This window comes from Diachasmimorpha longicaudata, chromosome 16 (assembly GCF_034640455.1).
Source record: "Diachasmimorpha longicaudata isolate KC_UGA_2023 chromosome 16, iyDiaLong2, whole genome shotgun sequence".
Classification (NCBI taxonomy): domain Eukaryota; kingdom Metazoa; phylum Arthropoda; class Insecta; order Hymenoptera; family Braconidae; genus Diachasmimorpha; species Diachasmimorpha longicaudata.
Genome location: NC_087240.1, coordinates 4,411,656 through 4,437,739, shown reverse-complemented (window position 1 = coordinate 4,437,739; position 26,084 = coordinate 4,411,656). Strand labels below are relative to the sequence as shown.

Here is a 26,084-nt window from a genome sequence, read left to right as displayed (position 1 = left end):
TTTTTATAAAAATTTATTTTTCTGTAGTTCAAGAGAAATTATAGAGTTCTAATTTTTTTATTTCGACATATATTACCCAGTCATATATTGTTTTATTCCAATAACAATTTAAAAATGTATTAATAGACCAAGTTATTTATAACCCTCTGCGACTCAACACCGAGAGGTAGACGAAATTTATAACTTCCAGAAGGTGAACTTTCTCGAAGTTGGAATTGATCTTTGCATTCGATACGTGTGGATCGGTCTGGTTTATTGAATGAATCGCTGTGTGGGCAGTTCGATTCGTCAAATATATGCTCTCCCCATCGACTTTTCAGGGAGCCCGAAATCACACTCGGTCTGATCGTACATAGAAGAGATTTTAATATGTGCTGGTCATATATCTCGACTTTTGTTTTCGTTCTGAGGAAACTTTTTCGATAGAAGCGACCGGCGTCAGACGGTACAACAGACGAACTCGATTTACTCTCACGATGGCTCCTCGAGTTTATCGCAAATTACTTTGACAGAATGAATCACTTATTCCAAACGAGATTTGTTGATTGTTAATAAAGAGCAGTTTCCCGAGACTGTGATTTTTATTTTATAATTTAAAAAAATGTCAACACTGGTGTTGTCATAGACACTTTAACCTATTTTAACGTTTCGCGACCTCACCGAGATATTTCTGAATTATTGATCATAAAATAGAGTTCATATCCCTGCGCTCATAATTACGTGGGTTTAAGTATCAAAGGGAGCGATCCATCATTAATTTCTGATAATTTTAATGATGGAACACACCGTTGCAGTTGGCAAAGTGATAAATTAGTTTTGACACATTAACGATATATCGTTTGGTGAAAAAATTTGAACGTCATAATTAAAATCTTTGTCCTTGATTTTCTCATTCTCTTTCGCTCCCTCATCTTTGCATAAATACACAAGACTAGAAAGAACACTCATTGAGAAACTTTCTCCGCATTTTTGTTTCAGGATTTCCTTTTATCAAGATTTCCTTTACCTTTCAATCAGACCTCTAGTACTCTTTTTCTTTAATCAAGGAGAGAATAACTGGGTAAAGGGGAAACGCTTTTAGGAAATGTAAAAACTTGTGAGGATTTTGTGAATGCCCTTTCACGAAACTTCACTAGTATTTGTTCTGTTATGCATTAAATGAAAGGCACAGAATTGCAAATGAAATTGCAGAGATCAGATTTCAAGGATCACACACGTAACGATGTTAGTTGAGAGGTAACTTTCTACGATCAGATAGAATTTCAGGGGATTTTTCGAGAGGACATCAGCTCTATCTGAGAAACTCTATGTAATATGGAGTATATACTACATAATATAGGCAAGAAATCGATAATTTGCAAGGTATATAGTCCAGGTTAGGTAAATAGTTTTCTATTGATTGATGGAAATTATATATAGAGAGAGGAGATGCTCTGGAAATAATTCTAGAGAAATATGAGTTGATGATCAGTCAATTTTCCGATTGGCAGATTAAAAGTATAGAAAAGATAATTCAGGAAAAAATTATTTTTCTTATTATTTTATTGGTTTTTCTCTCGTTCGTGGAACTGCACATTTCTCTCGGTGAAATTATTAAGAAATCTTTTTGTTCAAACGAAATTGAGGAGAAATATCTCAGTACTGAAGACAGTTGAGATGAAAGACATGGAATGTTCAGTTCAAAGCGAAGAAAACGAATCACATCTCATGTTTCTGAAAAAAATATAAAAGTGAGGGAGGAGAGAGAATAATGGAAATCATTGGGTTAAAACGAGTCAGTTGAATACCTGGGAATCAGTGCATTACAATTTCAAGAATATTTTCGAGAGATTTTAAATTTAATTTTATATGAAATAATTTCGTTCGTCATCCATCAGAAATTTAAATTGTCAATTTGATGGAAGTCATTTCAATCCAGAATTTATTGATTTATTTCCTCCATTAAATTGTCATTATATGTTCAAACGAAATTGAAGAGAAGAACTCGCTCATAAGAAATGTTCGGGTCAAAGCAAGAAAAATTAATGACATCTCATGTTTCGAAAAAAAGTACAGAAGGACCACCATGGACGATAATAATGGGAGTCCCTGGAGTGAAAGGAATCGGTACAATGTCAAAGAGTCAGTGGAGTACAATTTAAAGAACAATGTCGACAGATTTTCACCGACAAAAAAAATTCTAAAAAATTCATTTCATAGAATTTGCAGACAAAAATTTTTCCCGGGGTGTGAACATTATATTGTTCGATCTCCAGAATTTAATGAGTAATTTTTCGTGGGAATTTTCGTGTCCAATAATCTCTGCACAACCTTCTTTCTTCTCACCCCAACCAAATCGTTCAACAACAATTAACGCATGTTCAATTGTTCTAATTCAACGGCGTCATTCAATAACAGTTACCGGACCTCGTTAACATCAATTGGATTCTTCTACTCGTGTGCAAGTGGGTCTTGTTCTCCATCTGGTCCAATTGCATCTGCACCGAAATACATTGAATACCATCGCAGAAACGTACAAACCCAGATGCCCCTATTTTTAATCCCCTGGCTTCGATTCTGTCCTCTATTTCCGCGTCGATTACTCCGTAAATAGGCTTGTTCAACGACGTCCATCAACAATGACTAATGACACACTTTATTTGTACGGGAATACAACGTTACATTCGACTCACTCTCACTCACGTTTTCCATCATGGGCCAGGGGGTGCAGAATGCAATTTTCCGTTTGATTAATGGCTTGTTGATACATTGATTCAAGTTTTACAATGACAACGCTCGATTGGTGATACGCGTCGGACGCTTGTCAACAGGTTTTTTTCCCAGAATTTGAAACGATGCAATATTGTATCTGAATTTCAAATATCAGTCTTGACAGGGTAGTTTGTTGGAAAATCAAATTGAAGGGGTTGGTCTTGAATATTTTGTGAGGGAAAAAAAGGTTCTCTTTTCGTGTTTTTTTGCACGTTAGGGCCTTCCTGAGATCCAGGGGGCCCTCCAGCGTAAGAAACTACCTGCCCCAGTGCAAAAATTCAACCCTAACGAGACTTGATTTCTCTCACAAAAAAATGGAAAGGGGTTAGTCTTCAATTTTTTTTGTGAGAGAGAAAAAAAATATTTTTTTCGCGTTTTTCCATATCTTAGGGCCTTACTGACATTCAGGAGACCCTAAAGCGCGAGGAACAACTGGCCCCACTTGTCAAATTCAATTGTAACACAACTTGATTTCTCTCACAAAACAAATCAAAGGGATTATCGTTCAATTTTTTTGTGAGAGAAACAAAGAATTTTTTCTTTCGCGTTTTTTTGGGTCTTAGGGCCTTACTGACATCCAGGGGACCCTTAACCGCGCGGAATAACTTACCCCAGTAGCGAAAATCACTCCTGACAACTCTATTTCTCCCCCAAAAATCGAGGGGGCGATCTGAGTTACTAAATTCATAATAATAATAATAATTTCGTAAATCGTCCAACTCTAACAGTAAATACATTTGCATCACTTTGATGTCATCCACAACTAATTACACTTAACAATTTAATATTTAAACGCCGATGAAACGAAATTAGTGACGTCATCAACGTGAAAATTGTAATCGTAATTAAACACCTGGTGGTAGACCGGTAAATTAACAATGAGTAATTTTCCGGCGGAACAGTTTATATATAAGCTCATAGGGCAGGTATAATCCGACGTCTGACTATAATCGCTCTTGCACCACTTACTATAATGTCTTGGTCGTCCCGCTTCGTCTCGCGGGATCTGACATCATGACCGCACCAATTCATAGCTCTGACGTATTCGGGATTCACTTAGCACTCAGTGCAACCACCTACAGACCCAATAAGTCGACTGTGTCTCATCAGTTAGAGTATTTCCCTCCCCCTCCCTCACAATAGACCACGCGCAACTCCCGTTGAGTCGTTCGGCGAAAAATGAAATCAAAATAATTATAATTTTCCTGTCTGAAATATTAGAATTAATGGCAGATGCCATAAATATCTTTTTATGCATTTTTTGGGAATCCCACAAGGGTTGGGGGAGGTCGGGGCAAAACGGTATTGTTGAGAAAATGAATAAAGACTGACAACCAGATTTTTTTTTATCAAATTTGGGTTCAGAAATAATAATTTGGGGTTAATTCATGTAAAATAAAATTAGTGTCAAATTGAACATATTAAAATTATAATTCGGTTTGATTTCCTGAGATCTACGTCTTACGCTTCATCTCACCAAAATAATTTTACCCGTAATACGATTGGTTCCCAAAAATAGAGATTTGCAAATAGACAATTGAAAATACGACTTCATTCCGATCTTACTCGGGTGATATTTTTGAGAGTTAAATTTGGAAATCGGTGAATGATCTGAAATTCATGGATACCTCATGAATGTGATGCGGTGCTTAGGCTATAATTATCCAACTGGTAACTAGAATATTTCTGTACGATGTACTGCCCATGTACAAAAGAGGAATCCACCTCTTCAAGCCAATATCCTGTCCCTACGTCATCTCTTTGAGTTCCCCTCTGTCTATTCGGGTGATTTCCTGCCTTCCCTAAAATTATCTTCACAGATCGACAAAGTGCCCGATTGATAACCACTGGTAATTACCATTACCATTCAGTCCTTTGGTGCACGAGGAGAGGGGGACGGAGGCAGGGGATGAGAACTGTTCTCATCTTTCTCGGTCCGTTCGTCCTCGTTATCACTGTAATTCGACCAATTCGATGAGTTCGTAACTAATGCTCGATATCTTGAATTATCCAGTGATCAATGGGTTGATGGAAAATTGGAAAACTATTGACTCATGTGAGGGATGTTTTATTTTTATTTATTTTACAAAAAGGAGGTGATAATCATGTGGACTTTGTCTTCCCTGTGACGACGATGGGAATGATGAGGTTGTCATCCCGTGTTGTCATCACTGCCATCAGCATTCTCGCATGGTATAGCATCAGCAGAAGATGGCAATGTTCAGAGGATTTTGTATATCATACTCACATTTCGGTCCAATAACGGAGAATTCGCTATCAGATTTTTTTTATCTCCATTGAACGCGTTTTTTCGGCCGCGCCATGAATAACCCTGTACAGGGTACCTTTGCACGGCGAAGGTGCGGAGGAAGAGGCGACAGAGAGGTGGATTAATCCCGAATATTATCGATACGAAGGGTGATACATGTAGACAGCAATATGTATCGATTACAAATTGCAATTTTTTTTAGTTCCCCTGCCTTTTTGTATTGGTGATAGAAAAATCACTGAGCGTCACTGGAATGAGAGGGAAAAATCTGTGGACTGATGAAATGCCCGGACTAAAATTTCCGTTATAGAGATACTACGCATTAAATTTTGGGTTTAATTAAGGAGAGAGAGGCAACATGAAGTCCCCTATAAATGAAAGAATTTAATCAACTCTGTACTTTTTCCTGGAATTTCTATTCAATTTGATGTGTGAGAGATGAATGAAAGGCACGAAAAAGTTGGTAGAAAAATTTTGCGAATTCCTGGGGGTTTCATTGAATTTTCTATTAACTTTTCTGGGAATTCATGGATTAATTAAAATCCTAAAATATGTAATCTTGACCATTTCGGTGGATCCAATGAAAAATTCACAAAACAGCTTCACTGGAAATAAAAAACATTTTTTTTCTGTTTCAGTCCTACCCGAAAAACCAGTGATACTAGATCGCTGGGGACAGGCGTTAAATCGAACCGCTGGTCCCGACGAGGAGGGTGCAGATCTCATTTTAACATGCCGGGTAACTGGAGGTAAGTTCTCACTCCATTAAATTTTCCCCTAAAACGAAAAATTTGAAATTTAAAATAAAATAAGGCCGCGAAGTTCCATCGATTCACCTCGACTTTAACCAGTTTCGTTCGCAATTTAGTGTTCAAAGAGCAGGTAAAACTCACCTCCACCACCATCTCCGATGAGGAAGAGTGGCAGGACCCTTCGGTTATTAGATCAGCCAACTTTTTATCGGCACTAGTGGTAGTGGTAGTGGTAGTGGTGTTGTAGCTAAGTGAAAAGTTTCACGTTTCGTAGAACCAGAATGAGTGAACGTACACACAGTTATTGAGAATAATACGACAGAAAGAGTCAGACGAACGATGGAAAAGGGAATGAAGAAGAAAAATATTTTTCTGATGTGAATCCAAACTCGTGGAGACAGAAAGTACACGACTTTGGTGTTTACTCTACCAACTGGATATAAATTTCTGTTTATAAGTGTCACAACTTCGCGAAAGAGAGATTCAACTCCCCTTGAACTCCAACAATTTCCCAGATTTTAATATTTCGGTGAGATAATCATTTCCGTGAGTGCACCTTAACTATTTACCCCATTGGATATTTGATCTGACGAATTGAACGAATAAAACTATTATTTGTCATCGTCTCAGTAGCAGCAGAAAATGATGTTGACACCATCTTGGCTGAAGTATAATTGAACCACTTTAATTATTCTTCCATCTTGCTCCCCCTCATCACGAAATATTTTCGTTTAACCCACCCTCTCCATCCCTTAATTCCTAAGCTAGTCCAACCGTTTGCCTTCGGAGTTAGGTAGCTCTCGCTCCCTTAACTTCTCCCTTCTCCATATTACCATGTCTGCTCCCAAAACGCGTTGACTTTAACTGCCAGATGGTAACTCCTTCTCGAGGGCTTGGCAGACTCAGAGGCTCAGGGCTTGGCACTGGTGTTACGCTTCCAACCACACTCTGGTGGCCCAGAGTAGTAGATTTTAATCCTGGTATACTGGACAATATCTCCCGGGATTAACGAATCGAGGCTGTGGACATTTCCTCAGTTTAGGAGTGGGATTGACCTCGATAATCCCCATTGATCGTTCAGGCATTTGATTCTGTGAATAATTGAATTTCAAACGTTTTTCTCCATTGATTGGATATTTTAAAGCTCTCGTAGTGTCTCATACTAAAAATTGATTCACGAAAATACGAGTCTCGTATTTATTGCAACCAATTCAGATAAAAATATGATTTAATATGTAAATAAAACTTTGGACCCAATTTATCGTCTGGATCTCACGAATGCTTCCAGGTACACCTCCCCCCAGGGTCAGGTGGACTGTCTACAACACCAGGATCGATGTCTACGTGAAGAGTTCTGCAGATGTCATTGAGAACAAGTAATATCAATAATTCCTGAATTCATTAAAGAATATTGACGCATTTCTGAATAAATGATGTATTCCTTATCCAGGTTGACGATGAGATCTCTGAGGAGAGCTGACCTGGGTATGAATTTCACGTGCGAGGCGATGAATACTGATCTAGTCGAGCCAACGAGAAAGACTGTGACACTCGATCTTATTCGTAAGTTGTTAAAAGATTTAAATTTAACGAAAATAATTGTTATAAATTATAGATTACAAGCTCATTCGGAGAGTTTTTCATTGGTGAAATTTTCATGGAGAAATTTCATTCTGAAATGATAAATCAAGGGCAATTCTGTGATGCTGATTCGACCGGAATTTTACGAAGTGAAGGAATGTTCAGAGAGATGTTGTCACAATATTAATGGATACATTAGCGTTAACAAATCAAGCACGTTGTGGTCTTATCTCCACCCGAGGTACAGCCCCTCTCACTGAGGGAAATAAACTAGGCGAAGGGCCTTGTTCTTATCGGTAACAAAGCGGCTGTCCTTTTCCCCAGCCTCTCCAGTCAAAAACTTGTGTCTCCGAGATAAACAGGGCAACATTAAATACTCTCTATCTGCATCTCCAAACTCTTCTCCTTTGAACTCCAAAACGAAAATTGATGAGTGAAAAATCAATCCCATGAATCAGGTGTTAACATGGAAATCGATGTGTCCAACTGCGCAGACCTGTCAGGCATAAATCCTCTCGTTAATTAGCAGCAATCGTATGTTGACTGCACTTAAATCAATCTCATGTTCTGTCATTTCAACTTGCAGAAACTTGCAGAAACTTGCAGAAGTCAATAGAAATGATTTTTTAAATTTACTAACTCCCCTTTGATAAAATCAGATTGTTTTTTACTTCCTGAACCCATGAACCGCGAGAATTTTTCATTCAAACTAAAAAAGCTCATTCCAATTATTTTTTGAATATCTCGATAACCAACAACTGCATTGAAAAATACCAAAAGACTTGTTTGCATCGGCGAAACCCACGACAAAAGCTCTTTTGACAGATTTCCCAATCCCAATTTTCCCATTCCTTCTAACCATTCTCCTCCAATATTTGCCCAAATAATACCCAAATCCCTCTAAACCCATCCATCTCCCCCTTTCCCCCATTCGAAACTCGAAAAAAAACCCCTTCACATTTTATTCGCTCCAAATCAATTACCCTCTCACCTGCCCTCACTCCTGTCCCCTCCAGCCAAACGATCCACACTCGAAATAACAAAAAAAAAATCCGAGATACGGATAAATTGGCAGAAGGCGTGTCAATGAGAAAAATGTGAAAAATTGCAATTTTATCGAGGAGAGTCTATGTCTCGTTATAAACGTGAATATACGTTATCCTCTGTGGTATTCGCGAATAAGCAACCGCACTCGTAGTTTTCATATTTTACGCCCCAATGGAACATATCTGGGAGTGCTGCTGGCCAATTGGAAAGCCGGATTTATCACGCTAACGGCCCACTCCCCCTCCCCCACCCCCGACGTCAACGCTATCGTCGCAATATCTATCCAAATTGAAAACAATATCGACGGTATCATCCCTTTTCACTTTCAATCCCTTCACCCCATGTCCACCTCACACCGCTGATCTTTTTTTTTCATTCTCTCCTATTGGTGGTTTGTTCGCCTATTGTCACAGCTGCAGATATATATAGCCGGACAAACAATCGGTGGGGAAAATTTTTATCAGCGGTAATGAAGCCCGAAGCCGCCCCCTCCTTTTTTTGGCTCCAGGAATAATTAAATAATAATTGAAGTCTTTATGAACATTTTTCTGCTACAGTGATTGCGATATTTATTATTGAGCTCATTTTTTCGTGGCGTAGGGGCGAGAGAGGGTGGGTCTTGGAAAAAATTGGTAGAACTGGAGATTTATATTTTTATCGTCCTATGATTCCAGTGAAACCTTTGACAGTGAATATCAGGAGACCTGGCAGCATCGCCGACGAAGGAAAAAACGACTCATTACAAGCGAAACGCCGTTACGACCTCGAGTGTGAGACAACAGGATCAAATCCTCCAGCGATAATCACTTGGTACAAAGGAAAACGGCCTCTTAAGCACGTGAGGGTGAGTACCGAAATTCCTCGGAATTATTCAAGGGGTTCTTGGAGGATTTATTCACGTTAACGTTGCGCAATCAACCGCGTTCATTAATTCAGTCGTTGTGTCGGATTAAAAACATTAATTATTGCATAAATAATCCGGAATATGCGCTTATTCCCAGAGCTTTGAAGTTGGTATTTGGTATTTTCTCTGGAGAATTGGGGATGGTCAGAATTTCGGGGAACAAACCACTGGTTTAGGGCATTAATTTATCATTTTATTCTTCAAATTTCTCTTTGAGTCGGTACAGCGTGAGGGTCCAGTTTTCGGACGAGCCAGGATTATCCAAAAACAGGAAGAAAATACTTGAATCGAGGACACTTTATACTCGATCCTGGTATATTCGATTTTTTATGTCTGAAAACTGCTTTGATTAGTAAAATATCCTTTTCTCCTTTCAACGGATAAATTTGTCACAATTTTTGTCCCAATGTCCTGTTCAAGATGCAAAATATCCATTTGTATTGTCACGTAAAAGCACTTGTTGGCCTGTTTCTCGAATTTTCGTCCTGACGATACGACAATTTTCTCGAAAGAAACGGGGACATAAGTAAACGTGATGTGACTCCGTCAGTGGTCAGCCCTTCTCGATGTTGTACTACTTTAGAATGCACCTGGTGCACTCGAATCGGACGGAGCGGATGACGATAGTGATGTGATGGCGAGGTGCGCCGATGAGGTTGCCCTTTCGTTTTCCCAATTTTTCCACGTTCTTTATGGTCTTGTTTTTTCTATTTCTCGTAAAAGAAAATGCGACAAACCCGTTTTTTTTTTGATAGTTCGAGATGAGTTCCGGGAGATTGGAACCATAAATTGGGATGACACGCAATATTGGATACCCTCTTCAATTCACCTGACAATTGCTTATTAATTTTCAAAAATATGGTTCCAAATCTCGTCTACAACCACCTGGACTCCGGAAATATATTTAAAAAATTGTTAAAACATTAAAAATAATTTTTTTACTGAGAAGCTCTCAATAATTAAATACTTTCACATTGTTTAATCTCACGTGATAAATTAAATTAACCAATTGAATAAATGTTGCAATGTAAATACTTTTATGGAAAGTTTAAGCTAAAAAAATTACTCATGCTCTTCCTATACGTAATTAATTTTCTCGCAATGCAAAGAATACTTACCATATTTCCCTTTCATTATTTATTCACATAAATAAAAATTTCTCGCCATATGCACAGAATAATCTTCAACTTTTTGGATAAACAAAAATTCCCCCGAGTTGCTCTTCACAGATATGAAATGTAGATACTAGTTCACAATCTAAACCATCTGGTGCGCATATTGTTGCTTATGGTTGGCTGCCCGTGTGGTTCACCCTTTATTATTAAGCCCAAAATTAACTACGGCTGGGCGTGCATCCACCTCAGCCTCATTACTCCAAACTTTTTCTCAGAAAAATAATATAAGAAGAGTAGAGACAAAAATAACAGAATAAAAACCACATAAAATGTTACGACAGCTTGGATTTTCCCCAGCACTTGAGTTATTCTGGTGTAATTAAACCAACAAATGAAACCCCCACTTTTACGAGTAAACCCTTAACGAGATGTCGACGTGAGAGAATCAATAATGCGTCAATTCAACCTGTAATATTTCCTCGAGCATTCATATTATATATAATTTTTAGGAGAAAAATTCACGAACTATTTTACAATAAAATTATTGTTATTCATAAAACGCTATTCCCTGACACCGTAAATATTTTCGATACCCCATTATATACTATATATTATAGATTATATAGTATATTCCAGAGATATATTTTCCTACACGAGAAACCTCAGACGTTTGCCAGAGAAAAAACGAACGTTTCCAACAATTCAGCACAATCAGACTTTGAATACGAAATTAAAAACGTCGAGTGCACCAGTACTACCCCAGTAATATAAACGACTCGAGTCGTCAACGTTCAGCAATGATGCAGTACACTTTAACCAATTGTTCCTTAAGTCTCCGTTGCCTTTATTCAACGCCACTTGTTGTAAACTCCGCTTCTGCGCCCCAGTACCACCCACACGCATCACTTTGATCTCGCAAATCTGGGATGAATTGAAGTTGAAATTTTGCAGGTGAAATAATTTCATTCTCGAATAAGTCACTTTGTGTCTTTTTAAATTTAACCCACCGTGAATTTCAAGGGATTGAGAGGGAGAATTTGGGGTTTATCGGGGCGAAAGTATTTTAATAAGTTCTGGTGAGTCGAGGATTATTCAAGACTTCATCATTTGAAGGTACCTAATATTCCACTGGTAACTCTCAATGTTAATCTGCTGGGAAAGTTGCGTACGAGATTTCTCTATTTGTCAGTTGACTACGGAAACTTGGGGGAAGTGGAGGACGTCAACCGCGAGTATTTGAATTTGGCGTTTGCATTTACTCAATGAAGAAAATTCTAGTAGTTACATATGTAACTACGATGTTGTTCGACTCCGTCGAGCTTTCGTCATATAATACTCGGGTACTTTTCAATTTTGAGCGAGTGGGGGTGGGGAGGGGGGAGACTGTCAGGAGAATTGCTTTATCATTAACTGAGGGAAATCCTTCCTCATCAAGTTGGTGGATAATTAATAATTGTTTCGATTGTTAACTGTTGATTCGTTCCTGCTCTAAGAGAAGAATCAGGTCGACGTTTATTTAATTTTTCTCTTAATTAAAATTCTGAAATCTTGTGTTTCGTCATTTTTCTGATAAGAAAGATGATGCAACAACTTGATTGACAGCAGACTATGGCGATACCTCTTGGCCGGACAGAACCAGGTTTGCAAGACCATCAAGAGTATCAGACACAACTTCCACAACTGTATTATCACTCGGTAATACGTCCAAGAATTTCTGAATAATTTCCTGGAATGGTAGATTTTTCTCCAGCTCGCCCTTCAGGGTTCCATTCTCCCCTGGGACCAGATTGAAACATCTTCTGGGTATTAAGTCGAAGTAGTAAGATTCCATGACGAGACTGAAGAAAGTTTCCTCAGTATCACCCAGACAACTCCTGAACTCTTCATCACATTTGCACTCAGCTCTGGGAAATTCGAAATAAATTCAATTAATTGATGAAGTGGTCTAGGAATTCGATGAGCTTTGTTACATTGTGATTGATCCGTCATTTCGGAGGCCGTATTTTGTGTCACCACCAGCGACGTAGTGTGGACACTTGTCATGATTTCGACAACAAAAGTCTGTCTGCTCGAACCAACCTAGATCGTGATCATTTTCAGCCACATCTCCTTTTCCGCACCACTTTGTTCCTGAAATAATTACACCGCAGCCAGAGAAAAATAACTAGTAAAATCACTCACGCGTATTGCCTTCACAGCATAACGACAACAATATCTGTTCCACTCGGGAATAAGACGGAAAAAAATGTCAAAAGTGTGAAATAATTACCTGGGAACATGAGATCGAATGGTGGCATCGGCGAAGCCAATGGAAAAGACAGCCATGAGCTTATCAAATAATAAATAATTTGTAAATACTCCATACTGTGAAAAAAATTCTTCAAAACCGAAATGTATGACAATACGTTCGCTACTACAATATTACATTGCGTTGTCAATTCACGACTGCATTCCCGTCGCTCGTATTTTCTTTATCTCGACAATTATCCCCAAACATGTCTATGTAAACGTAATAATAATGAAGTAGGAAAAAACTTCCGAATAATTCTAATAACGAGGACATTACTATTTATCAACCAAAGACTTTATGCATCTTCATTGAATCAATAATTTTTAAAAATTATTTGTCACGTTTTAACATACACTATCTGAATACACACATTAACATTTTTTATCAACTATTGAGTTTAAAAAGGAACTGTCATTCGCGGCTTTATTCACATTTTTACAAAGTCACTTTTTATTACACGTCCGTAAAGTGGAATTTCTCCGCACGTTCTCCTTTTCGTCCTACGATTAATCACATAATTTCATACGTAATGATGAGTAATGGTTATTTTTCAGGAGGAAAGGAGTCAAAATCGTACAATCAGCCGGGTGGAATTTTCACCGAGTGTCGACGACAATCGCAAATCAGTGACATGCAGAGCTGAAAATCCAAACGTGACAGGTCTCTACCTAGAGACTTCATGGATCCTCGATGTCGTATGTGAGTCTCTCATTTCTATTTATTCGCGTTCAATATCGCCAGTGAATTTATTGTCCCTCCTTTGTTGAGCAATTCTGAATAACGTTTCGAGTCGTTTCACTTGGCTTTTGGGGAAGCTGGTGGATCAGGGGTGGGGTCTGGAAGAGGACCCATTGAATTAAATCAATTCAACCGTAAAGTCGATCAAAGTGGAATTCATGGAAGGGCGATTGATACTGAATGTCACTAGAGGCAACAGTCCTTTCTATTCGTGGAAAATTACGAGGGAGGAGACATAATTTTATGAAGTACAGGGGGGTAGACAATTTTTTAGACCTCAGGGTAATTATCCCTCAGCAATAAAAGGTCTATTGCTATCCTATTTATTTGTTATCTCAATAAAATAATCCAGTGGAGCCCTTTAAACGATGGAGTTATGATAATTATGAAGTTCTCGAGCTTCTCAAAAGAAAAAACTTGGAAAAACCGAAATTGATTCTGCGTCAGAACAAATAATTCTTATCTGCACTCTCCTCTTATCATTTCCCACATCTCCATGACTCCTTCATCCTCAGCTCCTCACAACAGCTCCCAGGATCAGATATTTTTTTTATTTTCCTTTTTTAACTCTTCTCCACCCAGTGAATATCCACTAAAATTCCGCTTCCTCTTCCCCTATTTCTCTCGCACATAGGCCCAAACACAGACGTCAGTCTTTATCGAGGGCCGAAAATTTATCACTGAAGAAGTACATTCGTCCCCGACCAACTCTCATAAACTTTACGGCCCTATGGGTACATGTACAAGCCCAAGTTATGGCTTCATTTCACGTGCTCGGAATGAATAAGTGGAGGTAGAAAAAGGTGTTAAGGGTTTTTCGATGTGTTTGTGTATGGATTCACGGGAATATGCGTTTACGGTTGTTGGTGTCGTGGGTAACGAGAAGGGGGTGGATGAAGGTGGGCAGGGGGTGGATTGGGGTATATATTTCCAACTGCCAACGATTTTCCACGCCTCGAGAATTAATGACTAGTGTACGGATCGCTGGTATTTTTTAATCCTAAAGTTTTTCACTTACTTTTTTCCGAATTTTTTTTTTTCCTCATTTTATATTCATTTTTTTATGCATTCAGTTTATCTTCTCTTCTGCATACATTTCCATTCCCCCCTGGGCTCTTTTTTTTCGTAATTATTGAGGAGGAAAATATTGAAATTTTCCGGGGGGAAGCGAATACTTTTTCAGAGTATTCATTAATTAACTGGAGTTATTTTATTCAGTGAGGGAGTTGTAAAACGGAATCGTTAACGAATGGAGTTAGAGGTTATTTTGTTCGTATCTTGATAGATTAACATTGAAGTATTGCATTTTTTAAACAATACTTGGGTGTTATACATAAAGGAGTGTTTATTTTTTCGTGGAAATTTTTTTCTACTGAGTTCTAGGAATTTGTAAATATTTGGTGGTTATTTCGGAAGTTCCCTGACAGGTTAGAACAATTTAGTCTCTAAAAAATCAAGAGAAAAAAATACCAGGAGCATATCCTCGTACAATTATATCTGCATCAAATATACAACTGCCTACGTTGTTTTTAGAACATCCACTGTTTTGCATTAGTCGAGTAAAAACGGAAATTGCAACCCCCATATTGACTTCTAGACTAAAAGGTACTGACCCAATTACCACATATGCGAAAAATCCAGCAGAAAAGACCTAGCAAATTCGCGAGGAAATTTTATGGATTTTCCATTAAGCTTTAATTAGTTGGTGTTTGTTTTTGCTATTGTCACATATCTCCATCATAATTAGGATTAAACGTCCACTCTCACTTCCCACCGAATTTTATACCCAACCATAAACCAATTCTGTCAATCAGTCCCCTCCACTGCTTGAATTCTAAAAAATCCTATTAAATTAATTAATAATAGATTCGTATGAAATAAAAGGCGTCAGAGAAAAATTAATAGTCTTCAATTACACAATTAATATTTAATTAAGTTGAAATTAGAATTACTAGGGTTTATTCAAACAAATGATTTTATATTTGTCTCACTGTTCTCAAGATATGTCAATTTAATATTAACAAAATACCAATGGACAACTACCAAAATTATCCCTCGACTACATTCAGGAGAATTTCCACAACTGCGTGGGAATAATCACTCGGTTCGCCGCAAGGGAGCATTGAGGTGACCCAAAACCCTTCATTAAACGTCCACTCTCCCTCGGTTCCCCCTTCCCACAAGAATCTTTACCTAACAAGAACCCAATTCCCTCATTCCCCCCATCAACCTGCGTCCAATCATTCCCCAGGAGTTTTCATCATTAAAAAAATTAATCTCCCCACCTTCCTCAAACACTCAGCGCTGTGGAAAAAAATTTCCAGTAAAATTTCTCAAGCAAGCGAAAACTTTCCTCCAAGAGAATCAACCAACTGCTCCTGGTAGCACTTCCTGGGGTGTTTACACACCCCCGGAAAATTACGTTAAGTCACGTATTCAATTTTACGATGGCCATGCTCCAGATCACCTCCACAGAGTGCTCCTGAGTTAGATTGCTGTCACAGTTATCATCTGACAATTGTGGGTCGAAAAAATTCTGATGAAGAGACAATAAAAATAATGTTCGACCTTCCAAACGAAGAGTAATTATCAGTAAAAATTACGTGACTTCTCGGTGTCTTTTGTAGTACTAGAAATAAATGTACTCAAATTTACATTTATTCCTGGTAATTTTCATTGAGTATTTCCCTCTACCTGGATCCGAATGATGTCCTCGTGCTGGTGAAAGTCAAATAAAATTTTTGAGAAAGAATGGAGAGGTGAGAAAACAGCGGACGTCAACTCACAGCAAAGTTGCGACAAAAGTGAAAAGAGGGAGAGGAGAGGAAAAGAAATTCAAATACTTTTTGACAGTGCGAGAGGAAGAGCGTTAGCTCAACAAGGCAGAAGAGCCTAGAGAGTGGAGGAAAGGAGAGTATAGACGGTAGACCTGAGCCGCTATCACGTTGATGAAATTCTACGAGGGGTCTCCAACCTCTGTACGATAAAACGTATCTCACGGTCCTTTATCATTCCCTCGACGTGACGACGACGCCACTGGCAGACCCTCCCCCTCACTCAACAGTTTTATTCGCCTCGTTGTGCCTGTTTAAATTCACGTGTTACGACGTTACGAAAATGACGAGTCGAGTGGAGTAAGAGGGGGTTGACGAGGTTGAGAGGACTGTTGAAACCATTTTTTCCACTTGGTTTGACGGGAAATCAGGACGATGAAGAAATTATTCTCGGGGTGGATTTTAGATTTTAGGAGATTGTTTGGGGGATTCGCTGTGTCCCTTCTGCTGCGACAAAATGCAGTACTTAATTTATAAAATGATCGTTAATTGACAGGAGTTTCCGGAACGTGTAGGTGAACCTATAACAACACCAGAATAATCCTAATCAATTCATTATTCTAGATCCACCGATAGTGTCTTTGAGCCTGGGATCAACCCTTACCCCCGAGGACATCAAGGAGGGAGACGACGTTTACTTCGAGTGTCACATTAACGCAAATCCACCGATATCAAAACTCGCCTGGATCCACAACGTGAGTCCCTTAAAATACTCCTAAATTTGCTTTTCCAGAATTATCGGAGAACATACGACAGCGAAAAGTCCTGAGGACAATAACGAGAAATCGAATACTTCACCGAAGCCAATGGATATTTAGCAATAATCATTTCTTCCCCCGGTACATTTGATATTTTCTCATCTCGACATTGAAAACACTTGTGGGTCTTACCTGGGCAGAGCCAGGGCATTCAACATGATATGATGTGAATGGAGATAGGAGAAGTGAAATGATACGGAGGATAAATATTTGCATAATGTACTGGAAGGTGTGACCCACCTCCGATCTCCTCACTTCCTCTTTATCTACTTGAGTCAATTTGTGGCTGATGCTGGGGGTCTGGGCTGCCACAGAATATTTTCGTCGATCGTTACCAATCTCGGTGGGATCTTGTAATCCCTTAATCCCGATCGGTCTAATCTTCCGTCAGTGGGGGGTGGGAGTGCTATCGTCCACGAGACCTCATTCCATATCCCTGTCTGGGAGTATTAAGCCAAGCCATCGTCTGAGTGAGCTTGGCAACTTTGAATAGTGGGATCCGAGGTCGGGGCTGAAGGACTTTTGAAATTTTGGAGATGATGATAGATTTTCATTCCAAGCGGACATGGGGAAAATTATTTGGTGGATTATTAGATTAGACTGGAATCATTCAATATGGTGGTCATCCTGATCCTGGATCGATGATTGTGTGAGGGATATCAGAGGGTATAATTTTTTTTTAATAATAAATAGGGGAGGGAACAGTAAATTTCCATTTTGCCCGGGCTATCACATAAAATATAAAAATATAAATATATAAAATAGCTTCAATAAATAGTTAAACCACCTACCACATCATCACATCCACTCGTTCCTCACTTCGTCATTTGTACTCTTCTATTTCTCCTGTGTAACGCGCTTTTGCTCCTCCAGTTCTTCCTCTGCACTCAGCACTGAGGATCCCACCCCCTCGATTTTTCCTGGTGCTCCCACCTCGAGGGGTGCATCTTTTCCACAGTGAGGATGCCGGAAACTGTTGGGTAGATGCGAAACTACCATCTGGGGTAGTGCAACAGATTTGCGACGAAATTGCATCTTAAAAATATCATCCTACCTTCGTACTAAAACCCCTTCCTGCACTACCCTCAAACGAATTTTTTTCTCTCATTCCTTTTATTTACCTTTTTTTCCGGATCTTTTTGGGATTTTTTCCCACCGGTGTTCCTCGTACATATCTCAAGCCTATGTACGACATATATTTTTTTCGATTATTTTTTATTTCTTTGGTGAAGACAGGGAGCAGAAAGAACCAATCCTGAAATCTCAGAGTCTCCATCGTCGATTTTCCGTATGAAGTCAGTGGAGTGTGTGATATCATTTGATGTTGCGAGGATTTCAGGATTACAGAGGTAGGGGTAGGATTTCGAGGGAACAATTTGTGAATTCAATGGAGAACGAGAAAACAGGTCAAATTGACAAAATTTATTACAACTGTTAATTCGTCCCGATGATGAGGAATCCTGGAGACTATTTCAAGAGGAAGTTCAGCAGAGTTGGACAGAAATGGCTATTCAACATTTTCCCTGAAACTTTTCCCTTTTTTCTGGCAAAAATTCCTCGCAAAACAATTCATCACATTAATGGTCAGTTAATTAACCCAGAGGATTCATTCCAGTCTTCTGATGAGGACACAGAATCGACGATTCAGTTGATTAAGTAATTATGGTGCACATTGACATTCTATAGACATCGATTGAGGGTTTTTATTGAATTATTTCTACCTGACGAATAGGAGGCGGAAAATTACTGATGAATTGACCTTCGTAAAGCACTTGGAGTCATTCCAGGGGGGATTGTGACGTGTATATGTCAATACATAAAAGCGCTATTTTGCTGGAGGCAGTCGTGGAGAGAGACGATCGTAAAATGAAATGGGAGTATCTCGAGATACATAAAAGGAAAGCTTTGAGAATGAACCGCAAAGAAAGCATCAGGCATAATGAAGATGGGTGATTAAATCCCGCATTCGTTTCACGACAGACGATTGAACGAAGTCGTAACGAGGCATATTGATAAAGCAATCCAATCATCGGTATTATTTCAGCTTTGAATATCTTCAATTTCTTCGTCCTTCATCCCACCTTTTTATTTTTATATCAACCATTAAATCCCAGATCTAAGCAACAAATTTGCAAATTATTTATCTCATCCACTTGCGTTAGAAAAAAAATATTTGATTGAAGAGGGTGACCTTGGAAGGTTTCCATTGACATTCCAACTGGCACTATACATACTTTTTAAATTGCCTTAACATCGTTATGAATTTTTCACTCGTCCAAAGGTTATTTATCGTCATATTAATAATTTATGAATAGTTTATGAATACATCTCTTCAACTCCTATAATTTTCATCTTCAAGTATATGATCGTGAAAAAATATGATAAATAAATTCCGTAGTTCATTTCAACCTCATCTCCCCCATCGTTCCAGCTCCATTCCATTCTCCCAGTGGGCCAGTAAAGCAAAAAAGTCCTCGTTCACAAGCCAAAAAAAAAATTGGAAAAATAAAGAAAACTTCGGCCCATCTCGAGTGGCGTCCGGGAATGAGGGTGAGAACGGCCGGTGATGTCGGAAGGAAGGAAGGAAGGAAGGAAGATAAAAAGGAAGGAGAGCCAGGAAAAAAGGATACCTGAGTACTAGAAAGGGACTTTTTGCCAAAAAAAAAAACATAACAAACGTGTTGGAAAAAAAAGGTGAGATAGGGGTGCGTCGAGGGGAGAAAAATACAGTGGTTAAGGCTTGGCTGGCAATTTTTCAAAGAATCAGTGCTCCTTCTGACCGGAATGAAGGCCATCTCCTTGTCCCACTCACTCGGCCCTCTCTCCTTATATCCTTTCGCAATGAAGAAGAGGTAGAAATAGAATGGACGGGGCTCGGAGTCTTCGCCTGCGGCGAGGAATTCGAAGTGGACGGTCGTTGGTTAACCAACCGTTGTACCTCGAGGCTCTTCCAAAGGGAATCGAAACTCTCTGAGGGAAAATATCGACGTGTAGTCAGCCGCGCGTGAACGATAGCGCTTCGAAACTCGATTTTTGCAATACTGTGGACAAAATCATTCTTTGGAGAGACTGGAGAATATTTGGAGAACGAGGGAATCGAGTAAAATAATTTCCCTCAGAAATTTTGACTTATAATTTGATAGATAAATTTAACAAGAACTTTCCACTCAATTTTCAATTATTCTATCAAACTTTTCCTTATAAAATTCTCAACAGAATTCTTAATTAACGTTTACATATTCCTCTGCATCTCCACCACCATCATCACCACCATTGATAACGCCCCCCGGAATGAACCTCTTGCCCCTAACGTGAACCCAAATTTGCAAACAAGACGAACGACTCCGGGACACGATTCCCACCCTCCAAAAAAAAAAAAAAAAATTTGAAACTGCAACAGCAGTAGCCATACCGAGGCGTTACGAATTTTCTACCTGACGGAACGAGCTTGCGTGCAGCAGGTGGAAGAATAGATTGGATACGAGATGGGAGAACGTACGAATGGGTGAGATAAAACGAGAAAGAAGTTCAAACCAAGACACAGGAAAGAATTACAGGGGGAAAAACGAGTTGAGGGGTTGAAGGTGGATGTTCTTGAGAGGATAGAAAAGATGAGTGGGGTCAACTGCACAGAGGGCAGAGGATTGCATTCCTGGGTGTATGTGGACTTCCTCCCTGGAGCTACCTCCAGAGTGAACTCAACACCGAACATTCTGCCCTCTGACCCAGTGGATACTGGACATTCCCCACTTTGCAAGTGTCCAATTATGAAACAAACAATTGTCTGGCTCCATTCTCCAGCCCCTCGCGGACAAAACATTATCCACTAATTGCTGCCCACCATTGAACATTAATAATCGATATTTTTAATGATTTCATCCCCCCCCCCCTGAAGACAAAGAGGGAATGAAAGACAAAATAAGAATGGAGAAAGGCCAGTGTTAAGTGGTGGTGCTAAAACAGCCAAATTACGAAGGAGAAAGCTCTGTCTCCGGCGATTATCGTGAAAAGGGACCTCAAGTCACTGCCCTCCAATATCAACCCTTCGCCCACTGTGAACAGTTACTACACCACTGCCATCGAATGGCCTCCTCTCATACCTCTTCCACCATTCTCATTTCTCATTCTGGGTCTCCCACCAGACGAATGACCTCGTTTCAAATCGATTTGAAATCGTCTCGTCGCCATCGACAGCCAGATTCGCATCTGCTGCAGGGGGGGGGGAGGCGGTGGGGTTCGAGGGGGGAATGAAAAAATCTGGGGATTTCACTCGGGAAAGAATTGTTGATTGAATTCGGGAGTAAATGGTCTTTTGCGGAATTCAGTCCTCAATTGTAGATAAATGTCACGAAGACTTACAAATCACCCTGGGGTGTGGGCACCCCGTCGCAAGATGATGAATAAGTTCGGTGGTTTTTTTCAAGACCCATTAATTCCCCAAAACGTCTCGATTATCGAGGACACCCCAGAGGGCTCGGGAATTTAATTTGGAATGAGAAAACTCATTTCGGGTTGACAGACAATACGGCAACGAAAACGCCGACTTTGAGGGCTGATTTCACCCCCTGAGAGCTCTTCCGGGGAAATAAAATCATCTCCCGGGCACTCGCCACGGTTTTCGTGCGAGTCCTGGCTCGGCCGTCGATTAAACTTGATCGCTATCTACTGGAGACTGGACGGTGGGGATCAAGAGGTCGAAGGCGAAGAGTCTACATGGTGGTGAGCCAGGAAGGCAGGTTAGGGCGCTTAGCATAGGTTAAGCCTCGGGTTAAATCCTGGGGTTTACCTTCGATTACCCCCTTGCGGCGAGTCAGACTCCGATAGCAAACCCGAGGAGGCAGACAGCTCCCGGGAAGTTGCTGTGTTTCGTGTACTCTACGGCTCAGGATGCCGGCTAATCTGTGATTGATCAACTTGGGGATTTAATTCTTTATGCACACTTGGGAGAAGAAATTAGTGGATTCGTCGGGGACAGGGGGATTTCGAGGAGTTCGGGATCTTCTGCAGGGGATGGAGATAGTCCAGGAACACAAATTTTTCACATCTCATTTCCCCGTCACAAGAGAATTTTATCAGCATTAATTTCTTAGACTCTCCGGCTCCCGAGGAAGACGATAGAATGTGGGTAATGAGTATTGTTCTCTTAAAAAGCCAAAGAAACAGCTCCGGCATCCAGTAAAAAAGCCGGTGGTGGCCAATGAATGGGCGGAAAAAGCTTAGAACGAGTATCAGAGGCCAAGTAATGGCCAAAGACAAAGGACAAAATGCTGAGGAGTCCTCTGCTTGTTCGAGTCGTCCCCTCCCTCTGATTAAACAAGACTGCATTTGGCAATGTCGAGGCCTGCGGTTGAGTAAAAGACCTGAGGGGGTGTACAGACATGAACAGAGCAGCAGTGAACCCTTTGGAGAAGTGATAGGAGGAGACTAATTCCTTTACTGACAAGAATAGTTGATTTCAAGGGAGGAATTGTCTATCTAATTAATTCCTCTCATTTGCCTTGATTCATTTTTTTTTCGATGATCTCCAAGGTCTTGGGTGCAATTAAGGGCCTGAGACGAGTTAACGAGGGGGAGGACATTCGAGGAGAATGAACTGGAAAGATTGATAAGATTTAAATTATTCAACAGAATTTTTCTTCTTATTTTTGTCAATAATTCAGGGTTGAGCGATTGCGAAGAAGAATTCTGAGGGGTTGGTATTTTAATTGAAATAATTTGGGTGAAGGGTAAACTAATGAAACACTCAATCGATATTCGGTGGAATTGCCTAGCGAAATTGTTGCGAGAAAATTTTTTACCTCTTTGTTTTATGATATTTTTTCATACCTGGGGATTAATCAGCCCCATTATAATCAAAACATAATTATCCCATTACTCTCCATTAAAGAATAATTTTTCACCAGAAAAATATGATTCTTCCAAATGCGTAAAATTATTGCAAGTTTAATTTAATTTCCTTCACCTCCCTTGCGGTAATACAATTTTAATTTCTGTTTCAGGGAATACTGTTAACTCACAATACAACGGCGAGGGTCATCGAGTCTAATCAAAGTTTAGTACTCCAGAGTGTAACGAGAAATAGTGCTGGCTACTACGTATGTGCAGCTACGAACTCATTGAGGGAAACCAGGAGTGAACCACTGCTCTTTCGTGTTAAATGTGAGTAATACATTTAATTAACTGGTGAGTTGTTACATCAACTTTAGCTTTACCACAAACCATTCTCCACTGGTGAATTTTGTTTTTGTGGTTACTTTTAATGAATTAAAATTCATTCGTGGGGGAGAGTGGACTAGCCCAATATTTGCTCCTTCCCTTGGATCCTCCCCTCCTGGTTTCGGCCCCCCTCGAGTATTAATCAATGAAAGTATAAGTGCAAGGGGAGACTCTGGTGAGAAACTTCATAAAGGGATGCGCTCAGAGGTGTTACTGACGGCGAACAAATAAGAAGAATAAAAAAGAAAACTCAATCTCTTGTGAATATTTCAAACATACTTAAGCTCGCCTACATTTTTTATGCCCAATTCTCGGGTTATATCGGCGAGAATACGACGTGCCGAAGAGGGTGGAAAGAATGAGGGTCCGAGGAGAGAAATTGGAGGTGCTAGCAAATTTTTTTGTTGCTCTTTTTTCCTCGAGCTATCGAGAGGGGAATAAAAATTTTATGTTTACGACTGACCGAAGGTAGTTGGGTCCTTGTCATTTTTTTTTTTCTGAATGGGGATTCTTTTTTCGTTTTGAGAGAGGGTTTATGGGGGTGGGAATATTTGAATTTCAGGAAAGTCGGGTGTGGAAGAAGTGCGTTGAACCTTGGGGGGATGCTTCGAGGGGGATGAGATCTGAAAATATCGTTTGCTATCGAAATTCCATTTTTTATGGGAGGGGGGAGGGATCAGAGCTGCAGGGGCGATGGCTGTGATCAATATAAAAAGTAAGAAAAAATCGATGAGATGTTCTTTCATGGAATTCTGAATTTTTTGTGTTGTTTTACTTTTGTTTGAGTGTTTCTTTTTCAATTTGTGTGTTTGTTTACCTCGTGTTTTCATTTTACCATGCAATATTTTTTTCATTTAATTTTATTTTTCATTTGTTACAGAATCTGAGTTTTTATCACTGGTTTGATTGTGAAAATTATGCTCTTAAAAATCCCCTGAGTGGATTTGTTCAGACGAAATCGACGAAAGAGAACAGCGAGAAAGGGAATAATACAGTAGAGAGGCTGGAGGATGGGGTAGTTCTCAAATCGTTCACTGGTCTGCATAACTTTTCCGGGCTTTTACAGCGATTTCTATACTGGGTCGCACGTTCTATAGAAGTCACAGCGTGACAAAACGCAGGGGCGTGCCTGGAAAACTTGCATTACAACTTCGTTTTTGATATTTCTTGACTCTGTTGCGTGGAGAGCAAGTGGAAAGGTCAGTGATTGATTCGGCAAGACCTCCTACATAACTCAAACTCGGGTTGAAAATTCTTCAAGTTATTCTTGAATTTTTAATGAGGGTGAGAGGGGGAGAAAAAATTCTGCGTTTGAAGTAACTTCTACGGCTTCAGAATTCCTTTGGATACTTCGAATGGGAGGACAAAGACGAGGAGAAATCATCACCGGGAGTCTGAACCTTCTAAAAAGAAAAATATTGCGGCTAATGACAATTTGTTGGAACGGAAGGAGATACCGTTCATAGTAGTAATGGTAACTTACTCGTCAGCCACACTTAACGCACGTTCTGGCAAAGTACTTTAAAGCCTCAATTTTATCAGGTTAAAAGCTCACCATAGGCTCGTCATTGTCAGTGGTTGTTTGATGAGTTTCCCACTATAGTTTCACTACATCGTTTTACCAAACCACGATTGAATCGGGGGGATACGTTTGTGGGGAGCATTTAATCGGTTTAACGCCGCTCAAATCCCCAAATAAAGCATTCAAAAGTTCTTGTTTAACAGAGAACAATAGTGACACGTGTGAAAGAATTATATAAACATCCCCATCGGAATTGTCTGTATCCGACTATGGAGAGCATTTCTGTATTCGAACTTTCGATCTGACATTTTTATTGAATAAAAAACTTACGAATTTTAATGATTTCCCGGCCCAAATGTCGCATTGATGAGAATCGTTCACCCATTTATATAAATTTTCCTGCAAAAATGTGCGGAAATTTCCCGAGCTTTTCATTTATCATTTTTCTTTTCATCTGGATTTTGCAGTCGCTCCGGTGTGTAAGGACGACAGGATTGTCGTTGTTGGGGCATCAAGAGGTGAATCGTTGAATATCAGCTGCAGAGTGGAGGCGGATCCCCCGGTGAGAAACTTCCGGTGGAAGTTCAACAACAGTGGGGAGACTCTTGAGGTGTCACCGAGGAGATTCACAATACCGAGGCCAGGTGACACCAATGGAGTTAGCGTGCTCAAGTACACACCGGCCACGGAGTTAGATTATGGCACGTTATCGTGCTGGGCGGACAACGACGTTGGCGAACAGCCGAAACCGTGTCTTTTTCAGATTGTTGCAGCTGGTGAGTAATTTCAATGGTTTGATATTGACAGGAATAGAAAAACAAGAGGCTATGGAATTTTATAGAGTCTATATGGTTTAACAAAAGGAAAAATCTATTTTAAATGTTTTAATTAAATTGTCTGGATGAAGAATGACGTGGAGAAGGGGAGCAAACATTTGTTGTTAATTTATCGGAGGGACAGACATTTTTACCATTTAAATAGCAAAAACCAATGCTCGTTAGCCTCGTAAACGTAGGAAAATTCTCACGTCGACACGGACATTGAAATAAAATGGCCAGTACCATTCCCACAGATTCCCTCCCTCGTTCTGGGTCGAGGGGTGTACTTACATAATCACCAATACCATCAGTTCAGCTGGGCGAAACTCGCCGGGAATATTAAGCAACCTTTCATGCCTCCATCAAAAAATCTCTCATCCTCGTGTTGGATGAGTGGAATCGTATAATCCCACATTTCACTAAGATTGGAAACGGAAAATGGGGGGAAAGAATTACGGTAATTAGAGAGAGGGAGATTAATCAAACTAG

General features: G+C 39.7%; 2 protein-coding genes across 2 annotated transcripts in view; one reads left to right on the top strand and one right to left on the bottom strand.

Annotated features, from left to right (window-relative positions):
• Positions 1 to 26,084, top strand: part of LOC135170262 (hemicentin-1-like) — a 145,791-nt gene that overhangs the window by 110,667 nt on the left and 9,040 nt on the right. The window contains exons 5-12 of the mRNA XM_064135943.1: positions 5,659 to 5,769; positions 7,061 to 7,148; positions 7,223 to 7,335; positions 9,075 to 9,244; positions 13,264 to 13,408; positions 16,846 to 16,976; positions 23,039 to 23,198; positions 25,245 to 25,553. Of these exons, the coding sequence (XP_063992013.1) occupies positions 5,659 to 5,769; positions 7,061 to 7,148; positions 7,223 to 7,335; positions 9,075 to 9,244; positions 13,264 to 13,408; positions 16,846 to 16,976; positions 23,039 to 23,198; positions 25,245 to 25,553 (1,227 nt within the window). The remainder of the gene's footprint in view (positions 1 to 5,658; positions 5,770 to 7,060; positions 7,149 to 7,222; positions 7,336 to 9,074; positions 9,245 to 13,263; positions 13,409 to 16,845; positions 16,977 to 23,038; positions 23,199 to 25,244; positions 25,554 to 26,084) is intronic.
• LOC135170264 (phospholipase A2 large subunit-like) lies at positions 11,873 to 12,870 on the bottom strand. Its single transcript, XM_064135945.1, has 3 exons — positions 12,689 to 12,870; positions 12,390 to 12,549; positions 11,873 to 12,323 (listed from the first exon to the last, which is right to left on the bottom strand). Exons 1-3 carry the CDS (start codon positions 12,780 to 12,782, stop codon positions 12,026 to 12,028), a joined length of 552 nt encoding a protein of 183 aa, XP_063992015.1. The 5' UTR covers positions 12,783 to 12,870; the 3' UTR covers positions 11,873 to 12,025.

What these genes read in the sequence shown, in the direction of transcription:
- LOC135170264 (XM_064135945.1), bottom strand. Translation starts at nt 12,782, where the DNA reads ATGGAGTATTTACAAATTATTTATTATTTGATAAGCTCATGGCTGTCT. An exon ending in ATTCGATCTCATGTTCCCAG is followed by an intron (nt 12,550 to 12,688) that starts GTAATTATTTCA and finishes TAATTATTTCAG; the next exon opens with GAACAAAGTGGTGCGGAAAA. An exon ending in AATGACGGATCAATCACAAT is followed by an intron (nt 12,324 to 12,389) that starts GTAACAAAGCTC and finishes CGAATTTCCCAG; the next exon opens with AGCTGAGTGCAAATGTGATG.